The sequence below is a fragment of the Passer domesticus genome, chromosome 6 (assembly GCF_036417665.1).
Source record: "Passer domesticus isolate bPasDom1 chromosome 6, bPasDom1.hap1, whole genome shotgun sequence".
Classification (NCBI taxonomy): Eukaryota; Metazoa; Chordata; class Aves; order Passeriformes; family Passeridae; genus Passer; species Passer domesticus.
The window spans coordinates 14,316,094-14,326,992 of record NC_087479.1 but is presented as its reverse complement, the minus strand read 5'-3'; the positions used below and the strand labels follow the sequence as shown (position 1 = coordinate 14,326,992).

Here is a 10,899-nt window from a genome sequence, read left to right as displayed (position 1 = left end):
GTTGTTGGGGCCACCAACAAATCTTCAGCACCAAACAACAACCAAGTGTTGAAGTCTAAAGGTGCAAGTTAAATGTATCAGTGGAAAAAGCTCCTACTTATTTTATCTTTGTGCTCATGAGCTACAGTGGACCAAGCTCCATCTTACTGAGTTCTCTGCCCTATCTCCAAAACTGAAGTAACCTTCCTCCTGCTCTAATGGTTTCACATCTCTTTTCCTCCTTGGAGGCTTCCTTCCTCAATCTTCAACCTGCAAGAGCCAAATATAACACTTGTGCTCTTAACAAAAAAAGAGATCAACAAATGAGTAAGTAATTAGATACACAAATAAAAGCCTGGAAATAGAACTACACTACAGATAGCTCTCAAACCCTCATGACAAACACCTGAGAAGCTTGAACTGCTTACTTGCCTGTGGGGCTATGAATATTCACTGTTGCCCTTCACTAAGTTCTGCTTCCATCTAATCACTCTGTTTCAGGATGAAATAGCTCTGAAACCTCAGTTATCTGTCACAAAAAGGCAGCTTTATTACTATAATCTCTGTTAAGAGATGGTTTCAAATACTATTTTCTACAAATACTAATTGACAGAAAATACCTCACTATTTAATATCACATTTCAAATGTTGCTAACAAAATTCACTAACAGGAAAATAAAAGAACACTTGAGCCTGCGTCATCCTCAACTAGGAATGGAGATCAAGGATACCAGCTCTGGTTGCTGGGTTGGAATGACTTCCTGATGGCTTTCCATAAATTCTCAGGTAGTTGGGAGTGTCATTAGTCTCTTCTGTTTGTCTGGGGGCTAACCTGAAAACATTAGGATTATCCCTGGTATTCCCTAGTATTGCAAAGAGATAAAGAACTCGGGTACTTTCCTTTAATCCATCATGAGGTCTTGTTTAAAAAAAAAAAAAAAAGAAAAAAAAAAGAAAAAAAAAAGGTTGGGGAAAGAGAAGCTACACAGGGTGGGAGTCAGCTCCCCTCTTAAATGAAGGGTCACTGTTTGCCAGAATAGTGATCCAGCCTTATACAGTGACCACCCCTCAGCCCCCCAGATTAAAACATCGTTACAAAACACAGCAGAAAATTGTTTCCACCTGTCACATTGTTCAGGGATCTGGCACCAAAATTCAATATTGCCCAGTACACAGAATTCTATGATCTCATTTCAGATGCTTGCAACTAAACACATATGAAGTGGGCATGAAAGAAGACTCCTGAAAGGAATTAATTATTTTGCATTCTTCACAGGGTTTGGAAGCTGATGAAGCTTTAAAAGCCTCCACTAAATGCAGAGATAAAAACTACATTCTTAATAACTAAATGCAGCAACAGGCCTATGGGGGACACAAAATCTGATTGTTCAGGTAAAGAGCTTTGTTGATGTAAAACAGAAGTGGTTTCAGGTTATATCAGCCAGCTTAATTAATTTCCTACCTTTTGACCTCCGCGTAATTTTAAAACTTTCTCTTTCTGAGTCAGTGATTTTTAAAATTTTTTTTAGGTACAAGTCTTAGCTTTAACAGTTAATTCTGATACTTTGAGAGACTGTTTTCTGTGTCAGTTATATTCACAGGTAGAGAAAACCAACTCAAGGAACAAATTAAGATATTTATTTTTGCATTGTTACAAATTTGGGAGGGGATTTTCCATTAAATGTATTTAACAGACAACCTATTTGCACTCAGGCCTGTCAGCATTTTAATACGCTAAAATATATACTTTTGGTGCCATACAAATTATGGTTAAAAATAATTCTGAAGGACATACTGAGGGGACAAGAACTTTAAGTAAAATAACTCAAGTTGAAATAGTCAATTCCCTTCAACAGTGGTTTCTATTTCATGAGATTATATTCTTTACACTAGCAAACTATATACAAACAATACCACAAAACTACCATAAGTGCAAAAATGTAAAAAATATACACAAACATATACACAAATTGCTGTGTTTCTGTCTGAGCTACCTTGTAGTTAAGAAATCCAGTACAAATGCATGATTTGTATTTATGTATTTGACTTGTAAGTATCTCATATTTAATTGTAAACAAGATTCAGCATGGAGAGCAACTTAAAACAGTTGTCAGAAGCATAAATCATGAGGCCTGGAGACTGAAGAGCTGTGCACACTAGGATCCAAATTGACATACATACCCACACATTTTCTGACTTATCCTGCAGGGGCATTTAGGGTATTTAAAAGATTTGGATGTATTCATCTACTCTAAACAAATTCTTGGATTTCATTGTTTTACAAAATGCATACAGTTCAATGTTCAAAGACAGATCAGTATCACATTTGCAGGTGCAGGTTTTCACGTTTGGTAAGAGTATCTTGTTCATTACCGTTGAATAGCTTTTTGGTTTATTAAGAAACTTTTCTTGGCAACTCAATTAAGGAAAAGTAAATGAAAGCAAGCAATGGATGTTCACAATCAACCACTTAGTGAGCAAACAGAAGCAGACATGTCCCTTAAGCACAGATGAAGTCACAGGGGATTATCCAGTGAGTCACTGACAATGCTGTTCATTAGGGAAGTACACACAGAGCACACTGCACTGCTAAAAACCTGCAGGACTTAGAAGAGATAGTGGAAAGAAAACGGAAGCTGCCTTTGCATCGATGTGATAATTTGCTGCTCTCAGTCACTGCTAAGATTATTAGCAAGTATGGTTTGTTTATTTTACAAAAGATGGCTGGCTGTCTTTCAGGTACTTCCAGGCCACTCATCGATGTATTATTTGAAACACCTGTACATTTAATAAAATCCAGGATGACAGTTTTGTCTATTAGGATGGTGCTGGGCTAAGTAACAATAGCAGTAGTAGTGTTAGAGTGTTTGGAGAGAACTAAAACATTGTCTATGCCAGTTTAAAGCCTCTACAAATATGAAAACTGCCCACAGCTATAGCAACTGATTTCACTGGAAAATTCAAGTACAATAATATTGTTTACAATCTCCTTGTGCTAATGGAAAATACAGTAATGTTGTCCATAAGCTTCCATTTCTGAGGAATATGTCCAGAGTCAAATCTCTTTTTGTGTACTTTTTAAGTGCTTGAAAACTCTTACAGTATTGAGCAGAGCATTTGATGAATCCCTTCTCATACATGATACTTTTTGATTTAAAATACAAGCCGAGCCCTACAAGACACATTCTGTAAACTAGTCTTAATGTAAAGACTAGTTTAATAAGTTTTGTGATTTTTTTCGGGTTTTTTAAACATTTCAAACACTGCAACAATGCAGAATATACACCCAAAAATTAGAAAACCATTTCCAAAATAAAAAATTGGAAAAAAATTTAGAATCAATTTCACTGAAAAGCCTCAATAAAGTGCAAGCAGCAAATGAGAGGGTTTACATAGTGAAAAGTGAAGTTTAATAAATTTGTACAATCTGTATTGCTGACAATGAGAGACACGCTATAAAAATGTTTTACCTTGACATCATGCCCTCATATAAAAATATATTCTAGTTACCTTGCAGTACAATTAGATCTTGACAGAATTGAAAAAGAACACTGAAATGCCACTTTTCAGCAGTGTCTGAAAGGCAGAAAATGTGTAGATTTATGCTACAGCAGTGTATTTTAATTAAGTGGATGAACTGGATTAGCTATTTACTAGTACTAGCTAATTACTAGTACACTAATTCCCAATGAAAAAGGTGCATTGCTACTTACTTGCCTTGATTCACCACCACTTCTTGAGAAGGCATTCAGGAGGTGCCGCATTGCAAACATGGAACTCATTCCTGTGCAAAATGCTCATGCTTTGAGCTCTCACTAAAGCAGAGCTCTCTAATTACTGAACAGAAGTATGCACTACAGCAAGTATTTTTACATCAGAAAACATTTTACATTATTAAATCTGCAGATATTTTTTCTCTCAAAAGCATTTCCTCCTGCTTGCAGCAAGTCATTTAGCTCAAATTACCAGGTTTTCAGTGCACCACAACTTCAATGATTCCAGTGACTTGAAACACAACTTTATAATATCACCTGTAACCCTATGCAGGAATTTGTTTTTACCTGGAGCTTTATTTTATGAAAAATAAAGCAGACTGCAGAAGTCTTCCCAACAGAGTGGACATTTGAAAATCATTTACTGTCCAGCCAGATTCTTTGGTGTTCAGGAATACCTAGTATCGTATCAGTGTGAACAAGCAGCAATTTTTTTTCCTTCATATACCCCTGCTTGTCCATTAAGGCCCATCAGCAAAGTTTCTACTGGAGGCAGGTTAACTGAACAAAGAGTGAAAATGCTTCCTCATCACCCTTTGAGACTGAAGTCTGATCAATAGCATCTGATGTCCCCTTTTCAGTGGGGATTTTCCACATGGCATATGGGCAGGATTTCTAGCACAGAACAATGAAAAACTGACATACTGGCTAGTAATTTAATCTACTGAAATTCAAATGAGTACTTTTATATTCAAAAGAATCTTTACTTCTTATTCTCCAGTTTTTGCTAATAGAAGACAAAAAGAAGTTCATTATTGCACATCTATTGCCAAGACTTTCAACTGCCCCAAAATGGTGCAATGTCAGGTGCTTAGTAAAGTTCTGTGGAGACACATGTCACCTACTAAATGGTAAATAATGTCAGTACCAACTTGGATCTTTTAAGTTTTGCTGTCCTTTTTTAAAAACTTCTCACCGGTTCCCAGTTTCAGTTAAAGGACCACAAAAACTCACTATCAAATAACTGATGACACACAATCTAAATTAAGAATATCTTGTGAGAACAGCAACTTTGCAACAATATGAACTTTAAACAGAAGCAGATTACTAAAATAAAGTCTGTATAGCCTTCTAACTATGAAATTATGAAATAATTTGTTTTTACTTATGATTTTTCATTCTTACAAAGAACTGTTGGTGATAATTAGAATTAACTGTTTTCCTGAAGAGTAGATTTTTATCATTGTTGTTAGTGTAACAGTACACAAAAAAAGTTTTTACATATAATGAGTTTAAATAAATTTAAGACACTTTTCTGTAGGATCATCATCAAATGATGCTCTTTTCAATAATTTGTGTAAGCTTCTAAACCACATTAAGATAATGCACATTACATTTTATTCACACTATAAAAAAAGCACAATATACAGGCCATATCCTTTAAAGTGCAACACAACAGAACATTTCTGCAACATTCAGATTCTTCAAAAACCCACGAAAGTAGGTATTTAATATTTAGGAACAAATTCTGTTCATAGGTGTATTGACACTGATCTAATCTCTGAATGGTTATCAAGCTTGTCCTTGCTGTAAGTGCCACGCTAAAAGCGATGCTTATGACCAATAAACAGCATTATATTATCTGCTTCCATATTAGACAGCCTCATGTCTCATGTCCACAATGAAAGCTTTTATCCTTTAGTCAGTGAAGAGCATCTGCAGAGCCCTTCATTGAAGGCAGTTCTTTGACTATGCTCAGAAAACCTCTTTAAAGTCCACTTGGCTTCACTATACAGGCTACTGCTTCAGATGACAAATCTACCAAGAAAAATATGGTAAATGGAACAGAGCAAGCATGTCTCTGAGGTGGCAGCACATGCTTCACTATGTTTGGCACTATCTACCAAATGTATTGGTAACACACAGTATAAGCACGTACCAATTCGCTTTTCACTTCTTAAATATTTTTGGTTGGATGTTTTGCTAATAACAGTTGGAAAACCTCATTTGTTCCTGAGATGAGCATGACAAAACAAAGTGAGCTCAATCTAAAGCTGCCAACAGGACATTCTTCTGCATTTCCAGCCTTGCTACCTGCCTGCTGAGTCAGATTTAGAATCTCAATCCTCCCCAAGGCGCCACTTCTGAGATTCTTCTTGACGCACATCTGGCCTGATCTGGTTTCTCATTCCACCCAGAACATTTGAGGTTGCCTCTGTTGCAACAATGAAAGGTTTCACCACCGTTGGTGGGATTTGGCGGAGAACTCCTCCTACTGCTCCAGTGACTCCTCTGTTCTCATGCTCACGAGCAGCAGTCTCATAGATGGTTTGGGCTGTGTCCGTAATCCCCTTTAAGAAAATAAAGGGAATCAGTTACACTAAAAAAGAAAAAGCAACCTCTCCTAGTTTTAACGGAAATTTTAAACTGCTCAGCATGTTTCTTCTTGGTGATTTGTACTATAACTGTAGTAAAACAATACTGATATAAATATGATTTAGTTCTTCTAATGAGAAGATTTAAATGGCAAGGTTTAAATTTAATGAGAAGATTTAAAATAACACTCCTATGGATTTAGATGTAAATATTTCATTTCATATGATGGCACATCTTGTGCGTAAGGCAAGAAGCTTTGGGGTACTGTGAACTACTGAAAAAATGACAAAATTCTCTGGAAACTCAGCTGACACCTTACTTCATAGACACTACATAAGGTGCAATTAATAAAGTATAATATGAAATATAATAAAAACAGATCAGCATTCTAATTTATAATACACTGTCATAGTAGAGAAAGGTTTCACTTTTTTTAAATCCTGTGGTATGCTTAAACTCTACCTCCCTCAGAACTAACAGTAACTGCGAAGGAGGTTGAACAGAAAGGGAAGGAAAGGGAAGGATGGATGACACAGCACAGGAAATCAAGTTTACATGGCTCAGAATAATTGTAAACCATCCCAACCACAGAGCACTCAAGTCTTATTCACACTCATCTGCCTGACATCTTAGGTTTTTTCCTTTTTCCATTCAAGATTTCTGTTGGTTTAAGATAATTGATGAAGACAGTTTTGTTCAAAGCTGAAATCTCCTTCTCCATTTGGCCAGCCTAAACTAACATCTGTTATTTTAAAATGCCATTTTAGGAAATAATTCTTAACTTTGGTTCCCAACAATTCCTTCTGCACTCACCTCTTTCACAACACTGTAGGCTTTGGCTACACCCTCCCGCAGGTCGACGGGCTGAGGAGCCAAGCGATGGCGAGGGAACCGTTTGATCTTTTTTGCTTCAATGAAGGTAGGCCCTGGTGACACCATGTCATAAGCAGTTTCTGCAGCTGCCTGCACATCAGGTACAAATGCAAAATATGTAGTTTTTTAAAAAATAAGCACAGAGAAGCTGACTTTTTATAAAAAGGTAAGAATCTACTACTGGATAACACACATACAATGAAGAACTCATCTTTCTCAGCATCAGTGATTTTTTTAGTGAAGCTGAACATTTTCATATTAAACTGCACATTGTAATGCATTAAAGACATTAAGAAACAAGCAGCAGCTTGGGTGCTCAGCAGTATTTTAACACAGTTTTCTAACCATTGCATTTGATGCCACAGTTCTCACCTCACAGACTGCTGCAAACTTTGCCCAGTCTCTGCTCTCCTATTTACACAGCTGCCTTTTCTTTTTTAATAGATGCTCCCTACCTTAAATCCATAGCATTAAGACATTAGCTTAATACAGAGCACTTTCTAGCCACACCTCTCATTTTATATCTAACTTCAAGAGTAATACACTCTACCTGTATAGTCTGAACCATTCTGTTTGTCAGCTCCAGTGCTGCCATGGCAGTGGAAGTACCAAAAGAAGCTGCTCCTCTCTGAAAGCCTCTGACAATACGACCGTCCTTGCGGTACTGCTCTATTGGCAACCACACCAGGTCTTTCAGACCTTGCACTGAAAATGAAGACAACAACAAAATCAGACAGCTCTCTTAGATACGCAGAATGCCTTGAAAGGAAGTGAAAACAAAGTGTCAACATGGCTTGTGTTGGTTTTTTTGAGAGGGGAAAGGTGTTATCTGGTTTTTAAAGAAACAAACATTCACATGTAGGTGAACAGAAGAATTAACTTACCTAACTGCACTAGTGAATGCATAGGCCCTACTCCTCCCAAAATTCCTGGTAGCTGGTTCTTCTTTATATCATTCAGCCATTCACTGATAGCATAGGAGAACAATTTATCCACACCTAACAAACTAAAGTAAATACAATTATTAATTTTTTCAAACAAACAATTCCTAATAAGATAAATGCATTCATTATTCATTGATGTAAAAGACATCATTTAAACAAAAGGAAAGCTTCTTCAAATGCCTTTTGCTGCTGTTGGCTAAGCCAAGTATTTCAATTGTATTTCAATGCTTCATAAAACAAACTCAAAACTGTGTAATCACATACAGTTCCATAGGAAGTGAACAAGAAACTAAAGAGTTTATCACCAAGAATAGCAGGTATATTAAATTCTGTACTGAGCTAGAAGTCCTTGAATTATATACATTTGAAAAAATCTAGAATCAAGACATATTTGTAAAGTCAGAAATTTTGGATTTTAGAAGGGCATCTTAAGATAAAATTTGCTTTGCATTTAAAAATTTGCAGTAGCAGTGTTGATCTAGATTTTGAGATACTTACCCGTGTCTATAACAAAGCCTCTTCAGCTTTAATTCTGAGCAGTTCAACTGAGCAAGCCCAATAAGAATCCCAGCTAATGTTCCCTGTAAGTGAAATATTTTGTTATCACATACATTTACTCAACCCATACAACCTGTAAGAAATAATTTCATTATCTCAACTTTTACTTACAAGTATTCTGTCTAAACATTCTCTCCCAGTCACCCAAATGTGACTTGTTACAGTGCTATGAATCATGTTACATGGAAAGTTGCAAAAAAGGAAACTTGGCTTAACCTGCTACTCAAAGAAAAACACCTGGATACAGGAAGGCTTCTTCAGAAATAATAAGCTATAACAAATTATGCAAACACAGTTCTGGCTTTAGTGTGTTCCAGGCATTCTAAAGCTACCATATTTCATGTTTCATTTCTGATATCCAGGCAAATTCAAGAATTTGCTGCTTTCCGTATTTTCTTACTGATTTGCCATGGTAAAGTACAAGTCTTGCTGTGCAAATAGGATTTTCTTATGTCAGCTTCTAAACTCAGTGTGATAAAGAATGCATATTTTAACAAGAACCATAGGCATTTTTTTCATCTATAATAGATTCTGCCATTGCCACTGAGGCCCATATGCTACTAGACTGCAAGGAAAGGAAACAAGAAGAACAAACAACAGCATTTTGTTCTGGTATCCATGAGGAAAAATAATACAATTCTGACATCAGACAGTGGTATAATACTTTGAGGGGTACTGCAGCTATACAGTATGATTTCGAGCCAATCATGGATCTCACAAATGTGACATTCAACTTCTATCCTGGATTAATCACACTGGGGTATCTACTCGTAGTTTTCCAATTAAGAGTGAAAGAAGGTTAAGCTTTACTAAAACTAAGGGCGAGAAAAGTGTTTTATATTTGTCATAATCACATGATTAATGAGTAGGGAAAATAAAAATATACCCCCCATTCATATGGAGCAGGGAGGGGAGAGCAAAACAAACAACATCAAATTTTTGTTCTATAGCATCAGCAATATACACAAACCTGGTCCATTGACACATGCTTGCCATGGTAATCGAGCCGTATTGGAACTTCTGATGTAAAACGAAATTCTCTGCGACACACAAAGGAAATATTTCAGTGAGAAACATGAAAAGGAAATAAAATTATCCTTCTGAAAAGAAACTCATGATTTCCCATTCTCCTGAAATAGGATATCATACCCTTCTCTGTAAACCATAAATCCTTTTGTTACTGTGATAGTACTTCAGAATAAATGTATGAAATACAATGGCGAATTCAGTTTTTCTTGGTTTATTTACATCTATTTCAGGTTAGTATTTGTAATAAATTTAAAAGTCTGGCAAATGTGCAATTAATCCTGCAAGTGAGTATATGAAAAAAAAGAAACATGCAAACATGCACAAAATGATTCTGTGGGCAAAATTTAGTCCTGCAAGTGGAACTTGATAAAAAAATTCTGTTGATAATTGGTGAAATTAATTCTGTTGGTAATTGTAACAAAAGTTTACCTGAAAAACACTGGCTGATCACTGTATGATGTCGTTTCTTGTGAGAACTGATCATCATCTCCATTAACCACATCCATGGAATCAATGCTGCCATTTTCATTTGCTTGCTTGTGTGATGCAAAAGAAATGACTGGACTTGGTTCCTTAAGGCTGCTGACATGCCTGGGCAAACTACACGTGACTTCAGCACCAGGAGACTTTTTTACTACAAAAAAAAATTACACACCATAAAGTGACTCATATTTTTCACAGTGATTACAGAGAAACTGTATTTACAAAATTACTGCGTCCTTAGTAAATTCTAATGTTTATTAGTAGGAATTACTAGCAGGGCAATATTTTGATTCTCTCAGTTTTTGACAGAAGTTATTACACGCAGCTGAAGTTGAGGTTAATGCACCAGCATAAATAATGTATCTGGTTCTGATGGCAGTACTGCAGAGTGCTTCATCACCCATGCATTTCAGCATGACACCTCAACAGAAATAGGTAAAGAAAGTATAAGAAATATCCAAATATACTTAATAGTAGAAATGTGCTTTTCAATATGTATTGCTTTTGCATCAGATAATGTAACTGATAAGAAGTAGTGCTTCAACAGCATATATACATTATTTAATACCTCTTGCATAAAGTATTATGTTTGTCTAATATCCTGAAGTGGTGTAACACAGAATTCAATTTCATAAATAAGCAGGACAATGTATTAGTTTTATCTAATAGCATATGCACAGTGCATATGCACTTCCAATAGCATATGCACAGTCCTCAATTTTTCCAGAAGCTCTTATTAAATATGCTCCAATTTTGGTTAAACCTCCTTTTAAAGAATTAAGATTCCACATGTTGAAGACCTTTGTTCATATTTCTAAAATAAAAAGCTTAAATACCAAGGGCTTTTGAGTACTAAAATGTTAGTGCTCAAACCCCAACACAAGTTTTTATACATACAAGCTTCACATGTGAATTTATAGACACGTACACAATTTAAAGAACAA

The 10,899-nt window shown here is 35.9% G+C and overlaps 1 protein-coding gene across 3 annotated transcripts in view; it reads right to left on the bottom strand.

Annotated features, from left to right (window-relative positions):
- Positions 1-1,595: 1,595 nt before the first annotated feature.
- Positions 1,596-10,899, bottom strand: part of ATG2B (autophagy related 2B) — a 44,425-nt gene continuing 35,121 nt past the window's right edge. For all 3 annotated transcript variants that reach the window (XM_064423455.1, XM_064423454.1, XM_064423453.1), the window contains exons 36-42: positions 9,902-10,106; positions 9,414-9,483; positions 8,384-8,466; positions 7,826-7,947; positions 7,492-7,646; positions 6,882-7,031; positions 1,596-6,043 (exon numbers count right to left, since the gene is read on the bottom strand). In XM_064423455.1, coding sequence (XP_064279525.1) covers positions 5,813-6,043; positions 6,882-7,031; positions 7,492-7,646; positions 7,826-7,947; positions 8,384-8,466; positions 9,414-9,483; positions 9,902-10,106 — 1,016 coding nt within the window. In that variant the 3' untranslated portion in view covers positions 1,596-5,812. The remainder of the gene's footprint in view (positions 6,044-6,881; positions 7,032-7,491; positions 7,647-7,825; positions 7,948-8,383; positions 8,467-9,413; positions 9,484-9,901; positions 10,107-10,899) is intronic.